A 26,851-nucleotide genomic window follows, 5' to 3' on the forward strand; every position below is an offset into this window, starting at 1 on the left:
GCATACAAACTCACATATACACCCATGCTTGTACTTATATATGTGTGCATATATAAACAGGCCTGGCTAAAAATAATTTGTATATTGCTAGTTAAGTTACAGACTTAAGTATAAAAATAAGTTCTAGGGAACCAGGCATATTGCAATATGTGTTATACAGGATTTTCTTTGAAGTTAGTTGAAAGCCATATAGAAATACATTTATAAGAAACTCACGAGAGTTTTGGCTATAATGGATGAAGGTTTTCTTCCAAAAGCTTATCTTATATGTAGAATTATAAAAATATGATATTTAATGGTAACATTATTTATCAATTCATTCAGACTACTCAGGATTAAATGATAATGATGGTATGTGTATGGAATTTGCCATTGCTTCTAGAAATTAGTGTATCACAATGTTTTAGCCTTAAGTTTGACATGTTCTGGTAACTTTTTTGTTTTGGTGTTAGGGAAGCTTTGACAGATGCAGTTAATACTTAAGTAATTGACTTTCCCCTGGATGATGGAGCTGCAGTTTATATATTTTGCTGTGGAGACTTGCTTTCACCAAATGTTGTTGACACTTTTATCTGCTTGTGCGTTTTCAGAGAAGCATTGATAATTGGACTAAAACCCAGTGGAGACAGATTAATGTGGAGCAGATGGAAGTAGAACTCAGAAGGTTTGCCAAGGCAAGTTCCATAACTGTCTGTGATGACGATTTATCTTCCTCTGCACCACCTCCTTCCATCTTCCCTAACCTAGAATCTGCTGTGTTGGGCCGCATGTCCTTATTTACTTCAAACAGGATGATTTGAGACAGGAATTTTTTCCCCACTCTAGCCAGTTGCACTTCTAATCAGGCCTGCCTTTCTGTGAATGAGTGGATAAAAGCATATTAGGGCTAATGAATTGATGAGCAGCGGCTATACTCAGGCACTCTCTGTAGCTGTTTAGAGTAAAAAAGAGGTGAAGAGCAGGGCTGAGGGGTTAGGCGTATGAAACTGTTGAATTCTTTACTTAGCAACTGTAAGTGTATTGTATCTTCAAAGGTACCTTTTGATTGTGGGCTTTGGGGCAGCTCATTGGGGTAACCTGTGGAAATACATGAAATATTATGATCTTTACTCTTACTACCTACTTTGACATCACAGCGGGGCTCAATACAACAGAACTCAGCTTCTTTGAATATTGTGTTTTGGTATCTAATCCCTGCTGTCCTATGCCCGCTAAAGAAAGTAAAGCCTCTTTGAATAAAGCCAAATGCATAGCAGTGAGAGTCTGGGTCTTTTGCTGTCTTCTTGCCCCAGAATGTCCTTGCCCAAATTCATTCCTGTGTTGCACTCCAACCAGCTCTTCCCATCTTTTTCTCCCATTTTCTCCTGGTCCAAGAACCCTAACTAAAATGTCCCATCATTCTTTTGGATAGCATGGGGTCACTGTGCTCCTCATTGCTCACTTTCCTGCCTGTGTCCTTTACCATTGCACGGTCTCACTGCAGACTTATAGTTTAAACCCCACTCCCAGCTGAAACTCTTTTGCTTTTTTTCCTCTAAGTAGCACTGTCCTTTTGTACTGAAATTGTTACTTTATTTTGGGTTTTCTCATTCAAAATTGTTGATTTTGTTCCATGAGCCAAGAAGACAGTCAAGTCAAGGACCCTATTTGAATGTCTTAAAGTTATTGAAACAAGTCAGGTCTTTGGAGGAAGGTCTTAGCAATCCAGTAACGATATCAGTTTCCTGCATGTTTATGTTTCTAGAGGAAACTTTCTTCATTCACATGCCCTGTAGACTCTATTATTTCACTGCATTTAATGACCTGTGGGTTTCCACATGGGACATCCAATTGGAGCCTGTGAATAAGAAGCCAGTGTATCTAGGTGTCTTGTACATAGTGCACTAGTACATGAGTGAGTGGATATTTTTCTTTTTTATCTGGTTTTAGTCCTTAATCTATGAGCTTAAACATGTTTACTCTCTTCCTAATCCAGGAAAAAGTACACATACTTTTTTATAGGAGGCAGATTATAAGGTATATTACTATATGCAAGAGCTGGGTTGTTTTTTCACTTTCCTTTAGGAAATCTGGTCTCTGGAGAAGGAGGTTCGCGTGTGGGATGCCTACTCAGGCCTGGAAGGCACAGTGAAGGACACAATGACCTCTCTGAGAGCCGTTGCTGAGTTACAGAGCCCTGCCCTCAGGGACAGGCATTGGCACCAGCTGATGACGGCCATTGGGGTCAGTGTCCTGGGTTTCATTAACTGAATATTTTTGTGACATGTTATTCCTTGGTTCATATCATTCATCTGGGATGAAGTGGGATTTGGGAGAAGGTCTCTGATGAGATGTAAGAGGTCAGTCTCCTTGAGATGTGACAAAAGACTGGACGTGCAGAGTTCCTGGTTTCAGCCTCTGCTGCTATAGACTAACTGTGTCATTCCCCCACACCTGCCCAGCTCATGTGCTGAAGCCTGAATCCCCAGTGTGACGGCATTTGGAGATGGAGTACTTGGGAGATGATTAGGTCATGAGGGTAGAACTCTAATGAATGAGGTCAGTACTTTTGTAAGGGGACAAAGGCCCCAGAACTTTCTACTCTCTACCATGTGAAAATAAAACAAGACAGATGTCTGTTAACTAAGAAGGAAGCCTTCACCAAGAACCCAATGAAGCTGGCACCCTGATCTTGGACCTGTAGCCTCTAGAACTGTGAGAAATAAATGTTTGTTGTTTAATCCCCCTAGTCTATGGTGTTTCGTTAAAAGCAGACAGAAGTAACTAAGACACCCCCTTCCCCCCGCCACTTTTATCTCTTATTGGCTATATGACCTCACACAATACACTTAACCTTTCTGTATTGAGTTTTACTTTTTATTAATAAAATGAGATGGATGCTGTCTACTCTTATACATCATGTGTATCCTGTAAGAATCAAGTAAGATAATGTGAAGGCATTTTATAGAGCAGGACATGGCTGCAGAAAATCTTATATTTAGTGGACAGGGTGAAAGACCACAGAAGTGAATTTAGGAGGAGAGAGAATTTGGAAATAGTCATCCCCTCCCACAATTCATTTAATAATAGTGTCGTGTTTTGTTTTGATGGTCTTGATTTTATTGCAAAATATAGAATTATTTCTCATGTGTCCATGCCGCTTGAGATTATGTTTTCTTTCCCTTCTAAATCTTTTTAAGAGCAAATATACCAACCTTACATTTTATTTTCTGGGGAAGGTGACCTTCATGAATTTAAAATATATTACAGGCAGCCTGATGTGCTTGTTTTCTGCTAGGCACACGTTGTGGAAAAAGGCTCTCATGATTTGAAGACAGAGTTTGCAGAGTGGGGAAATTGAGGAGAAGCTCAGCCTGGTGAAGTGGGGTCGGCCTAGGCTTTATTGGTCCAACCCTAGCACCTCTCTGGGATCCTGGGCCAGTTACTTGCTCTCTGTACCTCAGTTGCCCCTTCCATGAAATACAAGTAATGCTATAGCGCTCCTGTGCAGACTTGGTGAACGCACAGGAGATGAGATTACGTATAGACCTAGCATGCAGCAAATCCTCAGTAAATGGTCCTTGAAGCTGTTATTATAGTACTTTCCAGAGAATCTTTTAGACATTGCATATTTAGACTTCATAGTTGATGACTATGTTCTTTGAGAAAATCTTTATTGAGTCTCCCAACATGGTATGTAGACTGTATGTCCCTACTCCCCACCCTCTCCTCACATTTCCTCTAGTGAGCTTTCTCCTCACCACAGGCTCTTACCTGTACTATGCCTTTCTGCAAGCTGGAAAAAGATGTCTTCTTGGCAGACAATTTAGAAAAAGGCATCTTCCTCTAGGCTGCTCTGGGGCATCAGAGCAGCGACTAGATCCAACTTCCGGTTGTCACCTATTCACTTCCAGTTGTCCATATTCACTGTACAAACCATGCAACTAATCAGGGGGCCCTGTGACACATCCCTGCTCGTTCCTCCTGTAAGACAGACCAGACTCCCATCAGCTCTGGAGTGAGGTCAAACATGATGCAGAAGTAACTAACTCATCTGGTTTGCTCAGGACATTTTAGGTTTTAGCCAAGGAAGCACCCGGTCCTGGACACACAGGGCTGTTTAGTCATCTTGTGCAGAGAGGCAGATGGAGATCAGCAGTGTTACAGACTGGGGAGAGCCAGAGAAGACTTCAGCTTCCAAGAGGGAGGGACTGGATGTTAATAGGAGAAGTAGGAGTGGAAACCATGTAGTGGGGTCAGCTCTTCATTTGTGAAGGACATGGGCATAGTTCACAATTGTGAAGGACTTTGGGCACTTAGGAAGAGCTGAGAGCTTCTTAGCGAATACTGGGGTGGGGAACTCACGAGATGATGAGGAAACGGGAATGACTTTTTTCACGTGGTAAATATGAATAATGACAGTATGAGTAAGAATAATTATTTTTTGCCAAGGAACTAAGATTAAATCAATGATAAAACTAGGTTAAATCATGAAAGCAACTGGGAATTATGTTCAGTGAATAGAATACTTAGAAGACAAATGATCTACTACAGGATTCCTGGGATTTCAACTAAATTATAATAAATGAATAATGTGATTCTTTTTAAATTTGGGTTTTGTGGGCAAAGGAGATAACAAATGAGCTGACAAGGGAAGGTTATGAAACAAAAGGAAGTAGTATAGTGTGAACTTGGCCTAAACCACAGCCCTCACTTCCGGTGGATGAAGCCTCCGTAACTGTGAGCCAAAAGGCAGTGTCTTTGGTGGTTCACACGTTTCAGAACTTGACATGTACTCAGCTGCTGACTTGAGTATATTTAGCTCTGATTCAGTCCTCTGGCCATTAGGTAAAAGGAACCGTTAATATATATGGAATCAGTCCTACCTTTTTTTTTCTTCCTAATCAGGTCAAATTTTCCATAAACGAAGCCACAACTTTGGCAGATCTGTTAGCCTTGCGGTTACACCAAGTGGGAGAGGCTGTCCGAAGCATCGTGGACAAAGCAGTGAGAGAGCTGGGGACTGAGAAGGTCGTGTCCTTGGGCTGTTTCTTTTTACCCTGGGCTAATTCTGTGACTGGCATGCGAGCAGACTGGGGAGAAGGCCATAGGCCCTGTGTGGGGACACGTCTCCCAGCAGGAAAAAGATTCCTTCTCAGCCATAGTAAATGTGTAAAACAAGAGTTGACCCAGTTGATGATGACAATTATAGCAAAAATCGCTTATGTGTCATTTACTTGGTAGCAAGTAAACCTCTCCATGCTTTATACTAATTCATTTAATTCTCTGAGGATTATGCCTGTTCTACAGATGTGGAAACTGAAATGTCGAGAAGTGATTAGCTTACCCAGTTTCATCAAGGGAACTGGGATTCACATTCTGGCGCTTAGAGCACTGCCTATCCTGTGCTGGCTAATTTGTACATAATACCTATCAGAACTTGAAGATAACTTTTTAAGCCCCTTCCTGCTCTGGCATTCCACTTCAATAAAGGATATAAAATTCAAATCCAGTAAAAATGTGATATTGGTGTGATGCTGTTCTTTTATGTGATTAAATGCATTCTTGAAACCTCAACACCATGAATTATTTGAAGGAAAGAAAATTGAAGCCAAAGATATCCCTCTGTTAGTTTTTTAAAAATTGTAAAAACAGTTTTAAAAATTTCATATGATAGTCAAGGTATTGGTTCTAAATCAAACTTTCGTGCACATAACTAAATGCTGTTGATGTCTAGGTTATTACTGAAATCAGCCGGACCTGGGCAACCATGGAGTTCTCTTACGAAGTTCACTATCGGACAGGCATTCCATTACTGAAGTTTGATGAACTATTGTTTGAAACTCTAGAGCACAACCAAGTAAGATGGATGTTTTTCTTATAGACCTTTCTTTTAAATTATGATTTTAGGCTTTTCCAAAGTTCCAGTACTCCTTCTTCATTCATTAGACATCTGCTTGTACCAGATACTAGGCATAGTACCATTTGGGTTCAAAAGGTATGAACACTTGTTCTCAAGGAACTTGTCCTTGAGTCAGGAGACAGAGAAGGATTCCAAAAAGTCTTGCAAGGTGGTGGTACTTGTGCTAAACCTTGAAGGATGGGCTGGTATTCAAGAATGATGATCAGAGAAGAGTGATATATGCAAAGAGGACAGTGTCCCCTTTTAACGGCCTCTTGGAATGCCAAAAAGTACCTGACATTCAGAGGTAATTTAAAGAATTTGGTTTCCTTAGAATAAAGATTTTCTTGATAAGAATAATGAAAAATAAGGTTGGAGAGACAGACCAGAATGCAGCCTATGTGGTCTTGAGTTTTAAGAGGATGAGTTGGCATCTCTTTGGACATGAGAGATAAGAAAGGTGAAATAATAACAGTGGTGTTACTATTATTAGACATAAGGCACTTAGGAAAGAACCTGGTCTGAGAGATGATGCTCTGTTATTTCTGATGTATTTAAAGTGAGGGACATTGATGTGAAGGTGGAAAGTCAGACCCAGACCTCAGTGCAGAGGTTCAGTCTAGAACTGTATGTTGGGAGGTCATTGTTGGTATCATGAGAATTGATGAGCTAGATAATGAGAGGAAAAGAGGATACACTAGCCAAGAACAGTAGGGAAGGGCTGCATTTGGTCAGTGAGAGAAGGAGACATAAAGGAGGCAGAGAGTGAGAATGATCGGAGACATAGTGGAAAAAGGATACTGCAATATCATAACAATCATGGGATAATATTTTCCACCAAAAAAAGTCAATATTATGGAAACAACCTAAATGTCAATTGATGGATGAATGGATAAAAAAGTGTGTGTGTGTGTGTATGTATGTATATATATATATATGTGTGTATATATATATGTGTGTGTGTGTGTATAAAAGGGACTGTTCAACTGTTAAAGAGAAATCCTGCTGTTTGTGACCACAGGATGGATGTTGAGGGCATTATGTGAAGTGAGATAACTCAGAAACAACAAATACTGTATGTTCTGTCTTATATGTGGAATATAAAAAAGCCAAACTCATAGAAGCAAACAGTAGAATGGTGATTACCAGGTGCCGGGGCTTTGGGGAAGAGGGAGATGTTGGTTGAAGGGTACAGACCCCTAATAAGTTCTGGACATCTATTATACACTGTGGTTGACTATATTATATCGAAAGTTATTAAGATAGTAGATCTTAACATTAATGTGCTAATGTTAACACACATGCATGCTCACACACAAAAGGTAATTATATGGGGGGACGCGAGCATGCTTAGTCATGTCTGACTCTGTGACACCATGGATTGTAGCCTGACAGGCTCCTCTGTCCATGGGATTTCTCAGGCAAGAATACTGGAGTGGGTTGCCATTCCCTTCTCCAGGGCATCTTCCTGACCTAGGGCTCAAACTAGGGTCCCCTGCAACTCCTGCCTTGGCAGGTGGATTCTTTTACAACTGAGCCATGGATAGAGGTATTAACATTATTGTGGTAACCACTTCATAATATATACACACATGTATCAAATCATCACATTGTATGCTTTAAACTTACAGAGCATCTGAGTCTCAACAAAGCCAGGGGTGGCGGGTATAGAAAGAGTCAAATGTATTAAATACTTAAGAGGTGAAGGAGAATAAGAAGAGGTTGTTTGACTCAGTGACTTCCTGAGATTTCAGTGTCAAAAAATAGGGGGAGTGTTTGAGGATCTGCATGGTGTTAAAGCAAGGCTTAATGTTAGGACAGCTGCAAAGTTTGGTAGTAAATTCAAAGGGGAGGTAAACAGAGCCTGAAGGCTTAGCAAGCTAGAGGGAAGTTTGTTTTATATTTTTAATATTGAAGAAAAAAAAACCCCATAACTTTGGAATGATTAGTAGGCAGAGACCATGGGGAGAGTGAAGGAGGATGAAAGAATGAAGTTTAATTCCTAAAACTGCACCGTGGTGCCCAATATATTTTCCTGCCTACAAAGAGATACGTGTTCGTCTTATAGAAGACGTATTACATGTAGTTGCTTATGTTTATCTTCTTCCTTTTAAAAACAAAACCATATTAGTGTGAATATGCCATTACTTCACTAATTTAGCAAGTGCTTACTGAATGCTTGTTCCACATTTTGCTTGCTTGGTCTTAGGAATCCAGCAATAAAAAGAAGCGATATAGTCCCTCCCTCCTGGTGCTCATAGATTACTAATTTAGATGTTATTGCACATTCTTTGCCTTCATTTAGGTTCAGTTACAGACTCTGCTTCAAAGCAAGTATGTGGAATATTTCATTGAGCAAGTCATAAGCTGGCAAAACAAATTAAACACAGCAGACTCGGTCATCTTTACTTGGATCGAAGTCCAGTGCACTTGGTCTCACCTAGAAAGCATCTTTGTTTGTTCAGAAGATATTCGAATCCAACTTGTAAAAGATGCTCAGAGATTCGACAGAGTAGATGCTGAATTTAAGGTTCGTGCAAGACAGGCTATTTTCTATCCTAACAACTTTTTCCAAATAATATAAAAGCCTTGTAAAGAGACATCTTTTTCTAAATAACGTGAAAGCCTTTATAAAAAGAAACATAATTTGCGTTGTTGAACTTATGAAATCTATATATGTAGTCAATATTTGCATTTCAGGAGACAAAAGTTAGGAAACTTTTCTGTGTGGCGGGTCAGAATAAATATTTTAGGCTTTGTGGTTGTATATGATCTCAGTCACAACTACTCAGGGCCACCTCTGTCATGTGAAAGAAAACACAGACACAACATAGACACATGCGTGTGGCTGGCACCAGTAAAACTTTTATAGACACCAAAACTTGAATTCCATAGTATTTTTGTATGTTACAAAGTATTAGATTCCTTTGATTTTTTTGAACTAAAGATGTAAGCATGAATGGATGTTGTCTTAACTCTGTGCTATACAAAACCAGGCAGCAGACCCGATGTTTCCCACAGACCATGAACTGCCTACCCTGCAGTAAGGCCTAGGAGACAGGTTCACCTTCCTGACGTAGGAGACTAGGGAGGGGAAGCCAGTAACAGAGTTACACTATCAGTTATTGGTTTGTTTCATAAGAGCCACAGAGAATACACACAAGTGTTAGTCACTCAGTCGTGTCTGACTCGTCGTGACCCCATGGACTGTAGCTGGCCAGGCTCCACTGTCCATGGGATTCTCCAGGCAAGAATACTGGAGTGTATTTTCCTTCTCCAGGGGAGCTTCTGAAATACGGATCAAACCCGGGTCTCCTTCATTGCAGGCAGCTTCTTTATTGTCTGAGCTACGAGGGAACCCCCAGAGAATAGACGGTGGGGTAATATAATAATAAATGATTTGAGAGACTTTAAGCAGAGAATACACAGAAGAACTGTACAAGAAAGATCTTCACGTCCCAGATAATCACGATGGTGTGATCACTGACCTAGAGCCAGATATCCTGGAATGTGAAGTCAAGTGGGCCTTAGAAAGAATCACTACGAACAAAGCTAGTGGAGGTGATGGCATTCCAGTTGAGCTCCTTCAAATCCTAAAAGATGATGCTGTGAAAGTGTTGCACTCAGTATGCCAGCAAATTTGGAAAACTCAGCAGTGGCCATAGGACTGGAAAAGGTCAGTTTTCATTCCGATCCCAAAGAAAGGCAATGCCAAAGAATGCTCAAACTACTGCACAATTGCACTCATCTCACATGCTAGTAAAGTAATGCTCAAAATTCTCCAAGCCAGGCTTCAGCAATATGTGAACCATGAACTTCCAGATGTTCAAGCTGGCTTTAGAAAAGGCAGAGGAACCAGAGATCAAATTGCCAACATCTGCTGGATCATGGAAAAAGCAAGAGAGTTCCAGAAAAACATCTATTTCTGCTTTATTGACTATGCCAAAGCCTTTGACTGTGTGGATCACAATAAACTGTGGAAAATTCTGAAAGAGATGGGAATACCAGACCACCTGATCTGCGTCTTGAGAAATGTGTATGCAGGTCAGGAAGCAACAGTTAGAACTGGACATGGAACAACAGACTGGTTCCAAATAGGAAAAGGAGTACGTCAAGGCTGTATATTGTCATCCTGCTTATTTAGCTTGTATGCAGAGTACATCATGAGAAACGCTGGGCTGGAAGAAACACAAGCTGGAATCAAGATTGCTGGGAGAAATATCAATAACCTTAGATATGCAGATAACACCACCCTTATGGCAGAAAGTGAAGAGGAACTAAAACGCCTCTTGATGAAAGCGAAAGAGGAGAGTGAAAAAGTTGGCTTAAAGCTCAACATTCAGAAAACGAAGATCATGGCATCTGGTCCCATCACTTCATGGGAAATAGATGGGGAAACAGTGGAAACAGTGTCAGACTTTATTTTTTTGGGCTCCAAGATCACTGCAGATGGTGACTGCAGCCATGAAATTAAAAGACACTTATTCCTTGGAAGGAAAGTTATGTCCAACCTAGATATTCAAAAGCATATTCAAAAGCAGAGACATTACTTTGCCAACAAAGGTCCGTCTAATCAAGGCTATGGTTTTTCCTGTGGTCATGTGTGGATGTGAGAGATGGACTGTGAAGAAGGCTCAGCGCCGAAGAATTGATGCTTTTGAAGTGTTGGAGAAGACTCTTGAAGAGTCCCTTGGACTGCAAGGAGATCCAACCAGTTCATTCTGAAGGAGATCAGCCCTGGGATTTCTTGGGAAGGAATGATGCAAAGCTGAAACTCCAGTATTTTGGCCACCTCATGTGAAGAGTTGACTCATTGGAAAAGACTGATGCTGGGAGGGATTGGGGGCAGGAGGAGAAGGGGACGACAGAGGATGAGATGGCTGGATGGCGTCACTGACTCTGTGGACGTGAGTCTGAGTGAACTCCGGGAGTTGGTGATGGACAGGGAGGCCTGGTGTGCTGCGATTCATGGGGTCGCAAAGAGTCAGACACGACTGAGCGACTTAACTGAACTGAACTGAAGCAGAGAATAATGGCTTTACCTTTTTATATAGAAATGGGGATGAATTATTTTCTCCTTGCTAGCTAAAGCAGAATACCCAAGGGATTCTATTTTGTTTAACTTTTAAGCAGGAAAGAATAAATAGATTGTATAGTATTCATCTCATTTTTAAATATGAATATATTCTCTAAGATTCTGGTTCTCTGTCTCTCGGTTTTTTTGTTTGTTTGGTTTAGAAGAGAGAAATTCTTCATGGACCCAGAGTGGTGGTAATGCTTATCAAATTTATATTGATAAAAACTATGTGATTACACTTTGTTTTTGATGTTCATCTAAAAGTTTAATCGCAGAACAGACATGGTGTTAGTCTCATTAACATTGCTTTCTCATACTTTGTTCTTCACTTTTTAATTCCCCAAAGGGATGAAAAATCTAGAAAAGTAATTTCTAATATCAATGGTTGCATGTTGTACTTTCACACAGGAATTAATGTTCAGAACAGCTAAAATAAAAAATGTTTTAGAGGCAACGTGTGAGCTGCATCTCTATGAAAAACTTAAAGATTTACAGTACAGGTAAGAATACAACTACAAAGTGATTAATTTGTTATACTTTTGACATTTCTTTTGAATATCTAATAGTATTTAATATCATGTTACTGTAGATACAACCTCTACTAATTTAAATTTTTGCTTATAGTTGTCTAGTTGCCTTTTACATATTAGGTGGTGTGTGTGTATAGTGATTTAATGCAACTACATCCAAATATATTTCTTTTCCAAGAGGGATATCATAATAGTAAAATAGAATATATTAAGTAGAGAATCAACATGAAAAAAAGAATCGTGATTGATCGATTCTTTTATCAAAGTGTCCTATAAATATTTATTAAGTATCTACTGGATTCTAGGAACTGGGACTGTACTCATATAAGTCTTTTGTTTTGTATATAGTTAAATTATACTAGAAATTATCCTTTGACAGCATGTTAGTACTTTTGAAATCCTTGTCCTAAAGGGCATTTTATTCATATGAAATTATACAACAGCTAGTGGTCACAAGAAACTTCTGACTTTTGATTTAAAACGGGCAGATCAGCTACTAAAAAAGAGCTTTGTGTAGAATAGTGATCACTTTTTATTGCATGGTAGAGGAGCCTCTAGATAAAAATATATTGCATACAATTATTTCATAATCTGGAAGTTTTTTCAAGATAAAGTTGACCATCATTTTAGAAGTGTGGATTTCCACAGAAGTTAATTATTTCTTAGGGATTTTTCAGGGCTTGGTGGCTCTGCCTCTGGGTCTTCTCTGCTCTGCTAAGAACAGTAAAGTGGAAATGGTTCAGGGTGTTATGACTTCCCTGAAAACCAGAGAGAATTGAAGCCACTTACATTTTTTGTAGACATTCCTTAGGAAAAAGAAAACCTTAAACCAGTTACATGTTAACTAAGCACTTTGTGCTCAGGGTGAGTGATCCCAAACCCAGTCTTCTCTCCTGCTGTTGAGACATGTCATTAAGATAAGTGACAATATATTGCGCTTGAAAACATGTGGGTTGTTTTCAAATATCTTTTGATATTGATTTCTAACCTAATTCCACATTGACAAGAGAACAGTCTATATGATTTCAGTACCTTTAGACCATGAAACTTTTGCACTTTGATTTGTGTCCTTTGATATGTTTCAATGTCTCCTAGATTATTGCCTATATAAACTTGAAACGAATTTGTATCCTACTGTTGTGTGAAATTGTATAAATCTTAATTATGTTGAATTGGTTCATGGTGCTTTTCAGTTCTACTATATCCTTCTCCTTTACTATATATTCATTCTATTAATTTTTAAGAGTTTGATATTGAAACTCCAACCAAAAATCTTAATTTGTCTAGTTAAAAAATAATTGTCTATTATAGTGGAACTATAAAAAAAATAAGTGACAACAAGTAACACCAACTTAAATTTAATCTGTATTTAGTCTCAACTTTGTGTGTGTGTGTGTGTGTATGTATCTCCTCCTACTTGGCACAACTTGTACATTAGTCACAAACGAGATGATGTTATAAGAGAAGGAGATAGGTACCATGTTAAACAGTGAGCTTATTGAGATGAATGGACAGATTGAGACACTCTGGGTTTTGTTGACATTTTAATAACTGAATGGGCAAAATATGCTTACAATGATGTTTCATTCATACAGGCTTTCTCTTTGTGAAAAAGCTCTTGCTCAGTACCTGGAAACCAAGCGTTTGGCTTTCCCACGCTTCTATTTCATCTCTTCCACAGACTTACTTGACATTCTCTCAAAGGGAACTCAACCTAAACAGGTAATATTGATTTTGAAAGCCTTATATTGTCCTTTGGTAGCTAAGGAATGTCAGTTTCTCTATCATTGTCTAAATGCTACCTACCATGTCACATGTTCCAAGAGCCGGAAAATATGCAATAAAAATTCTTAATGTAGCAACAGAGAGATGTTGGCGGCAGTGCTAAAGGAACTAGGAAGGAAGACTACCTTATCCTCAGTGAAGGGACACTGTACAAATGTCTAGAAAGGAGAACAAATGTACAAGGCTTGGAGCCCTGCAAGAAGTTAATGGAAGAAACACCAGTTCCAAATCCCCAGAACTGCGGGACAGTACTGGGGCTCCATTGCCTGGTCCGCAGTTTTCTTGGGAAAGACTGGGTCACTGGGAACGAGATCATGGCACGTACCTTCTTTCAGAAACCTTGCCTCTGGGGTAACCCTTATAATTACTAAGCTAGGCTAGGCTTCAGTGCTGTTCAGAAGTGTATTTATATAATTTCAGGCTCATCCTCCACCCTCTAATTTTCTCCTATCCATTCAAAAATAAGGTAGCACCCATGACAGTATGTAAAGCAAATAAAAGAGGCAGTTATCTTTTGTAATCTGAGAGCACAGATCAGAGACAAACTTTGTGCAAATCCCCAAGCTCTCCTTCCCCTAAACATTTAGAGGATATTGCTTTTCATTATATCTGTTCAGTTGTTCAGGATCTTAGAGTTGTTATAACTGACACAGGTAGTTATTCCTGGGCTTGACTGTATGTCACAGATTGTGCTTTACTTTTATAGGTTTGTCTCCATGTTCTTTCTCTAGAAATTTTTATGCCATTTTCTTTGGAATATGTGTCACCTCACTCTACAGTTTCCTGAATTCTGATGTCCTGTGGACACAGCATTTATCTTTATTATTTCTCTCTCATTCATTTGTCTTTTTTTAGTTGGAATATAATTGCTTTACGGTGTTTTAGTTTGTGCTGTACAACAGAGTGAGTCGGCTATAAGTACACATATATCCCCTCCCTCTTGGACCTTCCTCCCGCCCCACCCCCAATCCACTCATCTCGGTCATCACAGAGCATTGAGCTGGGCTCCCAGTGCTCTGTAGCAGGTTCCCTCTAGCATTTCACGTGTGGTGGTGCATATATGTCAAGCTTAATCTCCTGAGGTCGCACCCTCCCCTTCCCCACCTGTGTCCGCATGGCTGTGCTCTTCATCTGCATCTCTGTTCCTGCCCTGCAGTAGGTTCAATGTACCATTTTTAAAGATTCCACTTATATACATTAATATACAATATATGTCTTTCTCTTTGTTCACTCTGTCTGACAGTCTCTAGGCCCATCCACATATCTACAAATGACTCAGTTCTCTTTCTTTTTCTGACTGAGTAGTATTCCATTGTATGTATGTATCACATCTTCTTTATCCATTCATCTGTTGATGGACATTTAGGTTGCTTCCATGTCTTGGCTACTGTCAACAGTGTTTCAGTGTACATTGGGGGGGTCCATGTATCTTTTTGAATTATGATTGTCTCAGTGTACATGCCCAGGAGTGGGATTGCAGGGTTGTATTTTAGTTCTATTTTAGTTTGTAATGGACTAATGTTTTTCGTAGTTGTTGTACCTGTTTACATCCCCACCAACAGTATAGGAGGGTTGCCTTTTTTCTACACCCTCTCTAGCGTTTATTGTTTGTAAACTTTTTGATGATGGCCATTCTGACCAGGTGAGGTGATACCTTGTAGTTTTGATTTGCAGTTCTCTCAATGATTATGATGTCGAGCATCTTTTCGTGTGCCTCTTCACCATCTGTATGTCCTTGCAGAAATGTTTATTTAGATCTTCTGCCCATTTTTTGATTGGGTTGTTTGTTTTGTTATTGAGCTGCATGAGCTATTTGTATATATTGGAAAAAAAAATCCTTTGTTTGCTTTGTTTTCAAATATTTTCTCCTATTCTTGAGAGTTGTCTTTTTGGCTTGTTTATGGTTTCCTTTTTTCAGAAGCTTTTAAGTTTAACTAGGTTTAAATAAATAGTTTCATTTTTTGTTCATTTCATTTCTCTAGGAGGAGAACCAAGAAAATCTGTGATTTATGTCAAAGAATGTTCTTACTATGTTTTCCTCTAAGAGTTTTATAGTGTCTTGTCTTACACTTAGATCTTTAACCCGTATTGGGTTTATATTTGTGTATGGTGTTAGGTAGTGTTGTAATTTCATTCTCTTAGGCGTAGCTGTCCAGGTTTCCCAGCACCACTTACTGGAGAGACTGTTTTTTCCATTGTATGTTCTTGCCACCTTTGTCATAGGTTAGGTGACCATAGGTGGATTTATTTTGGGGCTTTCTACCCTGTACCTCTGATGTCCTAGGGTGATGATATGAGATAAAGGGTGTCATATCCTATTCCAGGTATATGTTCCTGCTGCTGCTGCTGCTAAGTCGCTTCAGTCATGTCCGACTCTGTGCGACCCCATAGACGGCAGCCCACCAGGCTCCCCGTCCCTGGGATTCTCCAGGCAAGAACAGTGGAGTGGGTTGCCATTTCCTTCTCCAATGCATGAAAGTGAAAAGTGAAAGTAAAGTTGCTCAGTCGTGTCCGACTCTTAGTGACCCCATGGACTGCAGGCTCCTCCATCCATGGGATTTTCCAGGCAAGAGTACTGGAGTGGGTGCCATTGCCTTCTAAACACTTGAAAACTTGAAATACTTAGAATTCTGAATTTTAACTCTGTAATTTAGGTGCATAAATCTGTAAGAATATGTTTTTTCTTTTATATTCTTTAAGCATAATAAACACATATGTGATGTTTTATTGAACAGTATTACTTACCCAGAATATAGACATGAGACATTTTTATTTTTCTACAATTATTAATCTCAAATGTGCCCTGCTGAATCTCTTTACACTGAGTAGCAGATCCCTTTAACACCTTAGATAGGCACTGTAATGCTCCTATCCCTTTTTCTTGTTAATAATCAAAGAAACTGAAAGCAACTCGGCAAGATCTAGTTTAAAATTCCAAGCTCACCTCTGTGTCAGGACCAGTTTTTTGCATAAAGAACCTGGAGGTGAGATCTTTTATTTCTCCTCCCTGCTGATTTATTTTGGGCAGGAGCGGGGGAAGGGTGTCATCTGTCAGTCATCGCCCTTTCTCAATGCATATTCCTGCTTCTCTGGTCAGCAGTGGCTGTTGACCTTGCCCCTTGATGGCCAGTACCCACATCTGGGTCTCTTGTGGAACAGGAGCAAGTCCTCAGGACAGGGAACTTGCCATGGGTATACACGCAGAGCCAAGTCCGTCTCAGTGCTTGTAGGTCTTGGCCTTGGCAGTGTAGTCAGTCATTTGTTACATCTCGTTCCTCCTTTCCACCTAAACAGATGTGTGAAGTAGGGACATGTCACAGATTGACCTGCTGCAGGCGCCCATGGATTCTGTGAGTGGTTCTCCAACCCCACTCACTGGACAAATTAAAGGGCAGAGGTTGGGGAAGCAGTCTTCCACCTTGAAGCCCCACGAGGAGTGGGGAAAAGTCAGAGCATCCCCTCTGGGCTGCTACTCACGGGTGTGAGGATGGTCGTCTCTCTCGCCCCACCTCCCTGCTGTGCTTTCCCAGAAGGGGTGTGTGGAGGCGGATGATGGTAAGTTGTTGAGATGCGTCTTGTCAAGGGACCAGTTGTCCTAATACCTGTCTGCTCTCTTCAGAACATGTGCGTGCCCAGTGCCTCTCTGTCCTTAACTGAAGTCCTAGGTAAGTGCTAGAGGAGCAGATGACTCAACATACACTTGTCACCCGTTCTGTGTCCTTTCAAATAATCAAAAAGTGCTTCGTGCGTTAGACATGCTTGTTGGCTCACAGATATATGCATCCCTGATGCCAGCTACTGTTTTTCCACATCCTTCCTCAATTATAGGATGAGGTTTTGCTTTTTTTAAAAAATAAACTTAAAAGATGTACCTTTAAAATAATTCTATCTTCACAGTATCACTTCAGTGCTTTAGAGAGTTACCTTTCATATCACTGTGATTAGACAAGTCTTCTTGTCTGCTTCATTCACAGCATTTGAATTGTAAGTTCTAAACCCCTGAACCTCAGGTGCATTTCTCAGTGCTAGTAACACTCTTTAATGTAGGACTAGTAATGCCAGGCATTAAAAAGATCTTAAATTTTAATGTAGCTGAATATTAAAGTCACAGCAGAGGGAGTCTCCAGAATGGCTCACAGCCATGCTAATAAGTACCAGCCGTGGCGCCGTCTATACCATATCAACAAGAGGAGGGCGGATATTTCTGCTTACTAGCTGAATGGGTCTGTCTGACTATGTAGCTCCAGGGTAAATGCAGTTTACAGTTCTCCTGACCTGCCAGCTTTGAAACGATTCGATTTTTGAAACATTTTGAAATTTGAGGTACACTTTTTCAAATTTGCTCAAAATTTGACTTCATTCAGATCTTTTTGTTCCAAGAATTAAACCTTGAACAATTCAATTTCACATCAAATGTCGTCACACTTTTAGGAAAGGATCCTTATTAGGGAAAGGTTTTAGCTGCCCCTGAGGTGCGCATACCATCAGAGAGTGACTTGTTGGGGCAGAGGATTGAAAAAGTGCTAAGGATGAGTTGAGTCATCTTGAGCCACAGTCAGCTTCTTTCCCTACAGTGTTTCTGCAAAGTCAAGGTGTGATCTTCAACTCTTGGTCACTTACCGTGGAAGAGTTAATGCTTATGGCTGTTATGCCAAAAGGCCTAGCCTTCTTGCACTCTCTTTCATTATCAGAATCAGTTTCAGGCCACCAGACACAGCTTGTCCGTCTCTGCCTTTTGTGCTAACGTCCTGAATGTGCTCCCTGTAGTGTGACAGACATAACGTGGCAACGGCAGCTTACAGGATAACAATGCAATGGCCCTTTGTGGGCAGATGACTCATGTTGACATCTTGTGAATGACTTGAATTCTTCAGATTCCCCTCCTCCACCCACTACACTCAATTTAAGAGTGTTGGTCCGAGTGAGGGTTTCTGCAGTTGATGTGGAATTTGATCAGCCTGAACACATCAGCTAGGGGAGGGCTGATATTACTACATCCTGCATTCTGTAAGCAGAAATGCCCAATTTAAGGTACTTCAGTTGGAATGTCAGAGTGACGACGTCAGTGCATCTAAAATGCCTTCAGTGGTTTTTTAGCTCTCAGTAAGTTTGGTTAAGGTCAGGTTTTAAAGATTTTCTCCTATAATTCATCCTGACTTCCCAGTCTCATAGATTACCTCAAGGACTGAGATTAGGGCTGTGCCATGTAACGTAAGTGGTCAGAAATTTCTGGCGGTTGCTTGTGGACACACAAGCTTAGAGGTGTCCTTGCAGGGTTAATGGACATGGAGTAGTAATTATGCAGTTGCACGTGATTCAGTATTAACATTCTGTGATTCTTCTCCTGCTTAGAAAAACATCCTTTTGTATTTTTCAAGTAAAGCAAGTAGAGTGGTTAAAGTCAGCCTGGGTAACATCAGTTGCCCTGGGGTGCCCTCCCAGGTTATAATACAGTGTCTAAAAATAGCAGACAACCAGTTTTTAGCCACTGGTTCCTTATGACCTGAAAGATCTTTCTGTCCTGGAAGAGTTGGCACGTTTTCTCTTCCTTCATCTTCTATGTGGTGATGAGTGAAAACTTCCCCGTGTTGGAGCTATACTATAGAAAGACACACTTTCTATGTGCTCAGCCTCATTTGTGTTGCATGACGGAGGCAGCCATGGACCACATGTGGCTAATGGGCACTTGAAATGTGACAACTGAGAAACTGAATTTTTAACTACAATGTGTTAGAATTGATCTTTGATTCAGTTATTGCAAAACATAAATTTGAAACAACTTGAGTGTGAATCTACTTTCTCAACTGCGTATCTTATGAAACACAGAGACAGATCGAGTATGTCTGATGAAGAATCCAAACTGAGATAAGCTATAAATGCAAAATATGCACCTGGTTTCAAAGACTTGAAGAATGTAAAATATCTCATTGGTACCTCTTCTATTAATTATATATTGAAGGGATAATACTTTGGATATACTAGGTCAATAAAGCACATTAGAATTAATTTTGCCTGTTTCTTTTTACCTGTTTTAATGTGACTACCAGAAAGCCACTGCTATGGCAGTTGAGGCCACAATTTTCTAAATGACAAGATCAGGAAATGTACATACTCAGAAATGTTGAATGTTTGCATCAAAAATATCCTTCATGGCATAAGACCAAATCTATGTAAGAAGAAATCTGCCAACTTGTCTTTTGAGAAGTCCCCAAATTGCAGTATGAGGCAGATGGCACTCAACTGATACCCTTAATAGTCTGTCAATATTGGCACTTGGACAGGTGCTTGTGAGAAATGGGCTTAGTATTAGGTAATAAAAAGGACTTCTGGATCTTCAAGGGGCAAATGTCTAAAACCCCGTATCCTCACAAGCACAGTATATTTCTGGATAATGCTTCCACTTGGTTATCTCTGTGATGGAGTGAAGGTGCCTCAGGATCTGAATCTCAGGAATCAGGGTGATGCAGCTCAACAGTCACTAATGGTGAATCAGAGCCTTCTTGACAAGGCTTAGTCCTCCTGAGACAGTCAAGAGAGGGACTTTGCTGGCAGTCCAGTGGTTAGGGCTCCACGCTTCCACTGCAGGGAGCACAGGTTTGATCTGTGGTTAGGGAACTAAGATCCTCCAAGCCATGTGGCACAGCCAAAAATAACATAAAATAAACTAGTATGTCTTAGACAATCAAGAGTAAAAAGGTTGAAGATGCAAGTAGTTAGCCACATGTAAGAGTGAATGAGTTTTAGCTGAGATAAAAAAGATTCCAACTTTTCTATAGGGAGTAGAAGGTTAGAGGGCTCGTAGGTACCTGCAGTGGAGGGAGGTGGTTGTCCTTGAGTTTAGGTTGGGGCTGAGGATGGAATAAAGGAAGAGGCGGGAAAAGAAAATGGGCACAGAAGATGGTCGTGGTTTTGACTACCTTGCCATTACCTCTACTTACCTTCAGCTGAACAGCAAGGAATGGAAGCTGTTTGTCTAAGTGTAGTTTATTATAGAAATTGCCAGTGAGAATAGCTCCACTTGGTATGCATGCACGCATGCTTAGTCACTTCAGTCATGTCCAACTCTTTGTGATCCCATGGACTGTAGCCCACCAGGCTCCTCTGACCATGGGGTTTCCCAGGCAAGGATACTGAAGTGGATTGCCAGTGTAACTTAGGACTGTGTCACATTTCAAATGGATGCCTTTGTATAAAGGTGGCCTGGTACTCAGATGACTTAGGCATTTATGTGTGTGACAAGAAAATAGACAATCAGTTTTTAAATAAAATCATAAATTATATATCCAGTAGGGATTATCCTTGATTATACTTGCAAAAGGGTTAACATATGGTTAACTACAGGTTATATAACAACATATGTATTTTTTTTTTCATTTTATGTATGTTGCCACTGCTTAGCAGAATTCTGTTGGAGCTCTTTTATTGGAATTCCTTCCACAGCCAGTTTATAAATTACACAACAAAATCAGGGTTATTATAATGCAGGATTAAAATACCACTTAATGTAACAAGATAAAAGATTGTCTTATAAATTTGGGATCCCACTGCTAAAGTCTTAGGCTTTGCTGTGGAATTAAAACGTCTGATCCTGGCTTTTGTTTGCTGTCAGGTTGTTCAGCTCCAACCTAAATTCAGTGGGCAGGGTTTCTGGCTCTAAAACGTTAGCCTTTTTATAAAAATGGAGTGTAATTGCTTTACAATGTTGCATTAGTTTCTACTGTACAGTGAAGTGAATCAGCTGTACATGTACATATACTCCCTCCCTCTTAGACTCTTCTCCCACCCCTCCCCTGTCCCGCCCATCTCGGTCATCACAGAGTGCTGAGCTGGGCTCTCAGGTTGCCACTGTGTGAGTGTGGTGGTGTGTATGTGTCAGTTGTAATCTGCCAGTTTACCCCGCCCTCCCTTTCCCACCTGCATCCACATGTCCATTCTTCGTGTCTGTGTCTCTATTCCTGTCCTGCAAATAGGTTCATCTGCACCATTTCTCCAGATTCTACATACATGCCTTAATATATGATATTTGAGTTTCTTTCTGACTTCACTCTGTAGGCACTTAGGTCCATCCACATTGCTACAAATGACCCAGTTTCATTTCTTTTTATGGCTGCTTAATATTGTGTTGTATATATGTACCGCATCTTCTTTATCCCTTTATCTGTTGGTGGACATTTAGGTTGCTTCCATGTCTTGACTATTGTAAATAGTGTTGCAATGAACACTGGGGATCCATGTATCTATTTGAATTATGTTTTTCTCAGGGTATGTGCCCAGGAGTGGGGTTGCAGAGTTGTATTGTAATTCTCTGTTTAGTTTTTTTTTTTTTTTTTTTTTTTGCCACTGTACCTCCATACTGTAGCTCTTCATAGTGGTCATACCAACTTACATTCCTACCAACAGTGTAGGAGGGTTCCTTTTTCTCTATACCCTCTCCAGCATTTATTGTTTGTAGAATTTTTGATGATGGCCATTTTGACTGGTATAAAATGATAACTCATTATAGTTTTGATTTGCATTTCTCTAATAATTAGCCATACTGAGCATCTTTTTTTCTTTTAATTTTTTTAAATTTTATTTTATTTTTAAACTTTACAATATTGTATTAGTTTTGCCAAATATCGAAATGAATCTGCCACAGGTATACCCACGTTCCCCATCCTGAACCCTCCTCCCTCCTCCCTCCCCTCCCCTCCCTCTGGGTCGTCCCAGTGCACCAGCCCCAAGCATCCAGTACCGTGCATCGAACCTGGACTGGCGACTCGTTTCATACATGATATTATACATGTTTCAATGCTATTCTCCCAAATCTCCCCACCCTCTCCCTCTCCCACAGAGTCCATAAGACTGATCTATACATCAGTGTCTCTTTTGCTGTCTCGTACACAGGGTTATTGTTACCATCTTTCTAAATTCCATATATATGTGTTAGTATACTGTATTGGTGTTTTTCTTTCTGGCTTACTTCACTCTGTATAATAAGTTCCAGTTTTATCCATCTCATTAGAACTGATTCAAATGTATTCTTTTTAATGGCTGAGTAATACTCCATTGTGTATATGTACCATGCTTTTTGAACATGTGTCTTCATTGGAAAAATGTCTATTTAGATCTTCTGACCTTTTTTGATTATTTTTTGAACATAAAGCTGCATGAGCTGTTTGTATATTTTGGAGATTAATCCCTTGTGGGTTACCTTGTTTGCCAACATTTTCTCCCATTCTGTGGGTTCTCTTTTTGTTTGGTTGATGGTTTCCTTTACTGTGCAAAAGTCTTTAAGTTTAATTAGGTCTCATTTGTTTATTTTTGTTTTTATTTTTATTACTCTAGCAGGGTGGATCCAAAAAGATATTGTTGCAATTTATGTCAGGGAGTGTTCTGCCTATGTTTTCCTGTAAGAGTTTTATAGTACTAGCCTTACATTTACATCTTTGATCCATTTTAAGTTTACTTTTGTGTATGGTGTTAGAGAATGTTCTAATTTCATTCTTCTACATGCAACTGTACAGTTTTCGCAGCAGCACTTACTGAAGAGACTGTCTTTTCTCCATTGTGTATTCTTGCCTCGTTTGTCATGGATTAGTTGACCATAGGTGCATGGATTTATCTCTGAACTTCCTATTCGGTTCCATTGCTCTTCATTTCTCTTTTTGTGCCAACACTGTACTGTTCTGATTACTGTAGCTTTGCAGTATAGTCTGAAGTCAAGGGCCTATTTCCCCCAGCTCCATTTTTCTTTCTCAGGATTGCTTTGGCTATTCTGTGTCTTACATGTTTCCATACAAATTAAAAACAAAAGGTTGTTCTGGTTCTGTGAAAAGTACCATTGGTAAATTGATAGGGATTGCATTGAATCTGTAGATTGCCATGGGTAGTACAGTCATTTTGACAACATTGATTCTTCCAATCCAAGAACATGGTATATCTTTCCATCTGTTTGTGTCATCTTTGATTTCTTTCTTCAGTGTCATATAGTTTTCATAGTAGCGGTCTTTTGCCTCTTTAGGCAGGTTTATTTATAGGTATTTTATTCTCTTTGATGTGGTGGTAAAAAAGGGATTGTTACCTTAATTTCTCTTTCTGATATTTTGTTATTAATATATAGGAATACAAGAGATTTCTGTGTATTAATTCCTTTTTTGGCTGCACCATTTGGCTTGCAGGATTTTAGTTCCCCTGCCAGGGTTTGAACCCACACCCTTGGTAGTAAAAGCTGGGAGTCCCCTCTACTGGACCACCACGGGATTCCCTTAATTTTGTATCCTGCACCTTTACTGAATTCGGTGATATATTCTAGTAGTTTTCTGATAGCATCTTTAGGATTTTCTATGTAGAATGTCATGTTTTCTGGCAGTTTTACTTCTTTTCCAGTTTGGATTCCTTTTATTTGTTTATTTTTTTCTTCTCTGACTGCCATAGCTAGGACTTGTAAAACTATGTGGAATAAAAGTGATGACAGTAGACACCTATTCTTATTCCTGATCTTAGAGGGGATGCTTTCAGCTTTTCACTGTTGAGAATGATGTTAGCTGTGAGTTTGTTGTATATGGCCTTTATTATGTAATGTCCATTTTTGAGAGGAGGGACTAGTGACTGACGTGGGCCATGAGGAGTTTTTTGGGTATAGATGTATTCAGTTTCTTAATTGTCTCAGTGTTTACAAGAGTTTTTTTCACTTTGCTAAAATTTATTAAGCTGTACACACATGATTTTTTTTACTTTTCTCTGTATACACTTATATTTTAAAAGGTTATTTGAAAACTCAGTTTGTGTTGTCAGCACACTTATATACATTTATATACACATGCTAAAAATGTTTAGGAAGAAATACAGAATCAGCATTGATAATATAGTTATATCCAAGTTATATTGATAAATGCAAAATCAAATGGCAGAATAGTATGTATACTATGATTTTAGTTTTGGTAAAAGCAAACCAGGTAATATCTGATACCTAATATTAGCTATAATGGTTTACAAAATTTATAAAAAACTAATATAATCTTTGCTGGGAAAGATTGAGGGCAAGAGGAGAAGGGTGCAACAGAGAATGAGATGGTTGGATGGCATCACTGACTCAATGGACATGAAGTTGAGCAAACTCTGGGAGATAATGAAGGATGGGGAAGTCTGGAATGCTACAGTTCATGGAGTCACAAAGAGTTGAACATAACTTAGCAACTGAACAACAACAAATATAGTTTTTCTGAATTATATAATTGCATGTTCACTACTGAAAGTTTGAAAAATATAGAAGATCAGAATGTTATTAGCGTACTCCTTGATGCTATATTTGAGTGATTATGGTGGGTTTTTTTTAATGTGTTTGTGTAGGTCAGAACATTATATTTAATAAAAATTGAAATATTCTTCTACAACATGATGTTTAATGTCCGTAGAAGTTATCATTGTATGAAAGTGCTATAGCTGATTAAACCTATTCCTAAAAGTTTTTTTTGCATATTTAGACTTCAAACAACGATATGTGTCCATGTACTGTATACTGAGTATTATTAAAAATATAAAACACTCCAACAAACTATTCAACATTTTGGCAGGCTTAAATTTTTGTACATGTAAAAGTAATAGACTCATTTTTCTCTTGTTCCAGAGGATAATATTCACAATAGATAAGACTGCTTACATTTTGGACGTTATATACTTCTCACAAATACTATCATGAGTATTACCATCATTATGAATAAATGAGTTAAGTACTATGTATGTGTGAACTCTGAGGTGTTCACCATGCCAGGAATGACATTAGAACTTTGTGTCTATTTTATCTCTGTTAATCAACAGCAGCATCTTTCATAGATGGGCAAATATGCAATGAAATATAAGCAAAAAGCAATGGGGAAAGCTTTGAGAATGTATGATAGCCATACAGAGAAGTTAGTACATAGCAATACATGGAAACTATGCATAGACACATATGTAGAAGCTACATAATTTCATTTTCTTCCCTTTGTTCTCTAGGTGAACATAGAGTAGACTGTTGATCTGATCATTGTATTAGTTTTCATTTTAAATTAAAATTACTGAGATGAGTAGTTTTTTTTTTTTTTTTTTTTTACTTTATTTACAGACAGATAAATGAAAGTTCTTGGCAGTTCTCCTTGTGCAGAAATCTTAAAAATATTAATTTCAGTTATCAAGGATTGATTATATAACTCCATTTCCCCCAATAACATGGTTCACATTTCACATACTATGGTGTGTTCACTATGACTGATCTTGAGAAGCACAAACTTAATTGCTGGTTCCTCAGTCCACAAAAATCACCACATGAATGACAGATGTGCATCTTGACACATGATCAGTAATGTCACACTTTTCAAAGTCTGTCTGTGGTTGGCCATCACACATTTGCTGTTCAGTTCTCACGTAGTCAGCAGAGAACATAGTGTGCTACAAATTTGTCCCCAGAGAAGAACCCACCTGATATTTTATAAAAATACACCAGAGGGATGGTATGGGGAGGGAGGTGGGAGCGGGGGTTCAGGATGGGGAACATGTGTACACCCAAGACAGATGCATGTTGATGTATGGCAAAACCAATAAAATATTGTAAAGTAAAAAATAATAATAATTTAAAAAAATAAAAGAAAAAAAATACACCATCAAAAGAGAGAATTAGTGATGAAGTTGGAAGTGTAGCAAAGAAGTGAAAATTGATAATGCTTATTTGGTATCTTCAGTTATAAGATGAGAAGGAGGAGGCAAGTGCTGTTTGAACTACTCCTGATAAGTTTCCTATAAAGAACTAAAACAATTTTTACTTTTTTAGTATTTTCAGTTAGTGTACTAAATATTTATTTACAGTTTATTTCCCTGTACTTCTGTAACCAAGAGTGAGAGGGATTTTAATAATTTTTTTCTCTTTTTTAAATTTTATTTTATTTTTAAACTTTACAATATTGTATTAGTTTTGCCAAACATCAAAATGAATCCACCACAGGTATACCCGTGCTCCCCATCCTGAACCCTCCTCCCTCCTCCCTCCCCATACCATCCCTCTGGGTCGTCCCAGTGCACCAGCCCCAAGCATCCAGTATCGTGCATCGAACCTGGACTGGCGACTCATTTCATACATGATATTATACAGGTTTCAATGCCATTCTCCCAAATCTCCCCACCCTCTCCCTCTCCCACAGAGTCCATAAGACTGATCTATACATCAGTGTCTCTTTTGCTGTCTCGTACACAGGGTTATTGTTACCATCTTTCTAAATTCCATATATATGTGTTAGTATACTGTATTGGTGTTTTTCTTTCTGGCTTACTTCACTCTGTATAATAGGCTCCAGTTTCATCCACCTCATTAGAACTGATTCAAATGTATTCTTTTTAATGGCTGAGTAATACTCCATTGTGTATATGTACCACAGCTTTCTTATCCATTCATCTGCTGATGGGCATCTAGGTTGCTTCCACGTCCTGGCTATTATAAACAGTGCTGCGATGAACATTGGGGTACACGTGTCTCTTTCCCTTCTGGTTTCCTCAGTGTGTATGCCCAGCAGTGGGATTGCTGGATCATAAGGCAGTTCCATTTCCAGTTTTTTAAGGAATCTCCAC

At 39.2% G+C, this 26,851-nt stretch overlaps 1 protein-coding gene across 1 annotated transcript in view; it reads left to right on the top strand.

Annotated features, from left to right (window-relative positions):
* The window catches only part of DNAH11 (dynein axonemal heavy chain 11), a 368,614-nt gene that overhangs the window by 73,803 nt on the left and 267,960 nt on the right, over positions 1-26,851 (top strand). Inside the window, exons 22-28 of the mRNA XM_070787580.1 lie at positions 591-674; positions 2,065-2,223; positions 4,888-5,010; positions 5,717-5,839; positions 8,187-8,411; positions 11,367-11,458; positions 13,084-13,210. Coding sequence (XP_070643681.1) covers positions 591-674; positions 2,065-2,223; positions 4,888-5,010; positions 5,717-5,839; positions 8,187-8,411; positions 11,367-11,458; positions 13,084-13,210 — 933 coding nt within the window. The remainder of the gene's footprint in view (positions 1-590; positions 675-2,064; positions 2,224-4,887; positions 5,011-5,716; positions 5,840-8,186; positions 8,412-11,366; positions 11,459-13,083; positions 13,211-26,851) is intronic.

The sequence above is a fragment of the Bos indicus genome, chromosome 4, assembly GCF_029378745.1.
Source record: "Bos indicus isolate NIAB-ARS_2022 breed Sahiwal x Tharparkar chromosome 4, NIAB-ARS_B.indTharparkar_mat_pri_1.0, whole genome shotgun sequence".
Lineage (NCBI taxonomy): Eukaryota > Metazoa > Chordata > Mammalia > Artiodactyla > Bovidae > Bos > Bos indicus.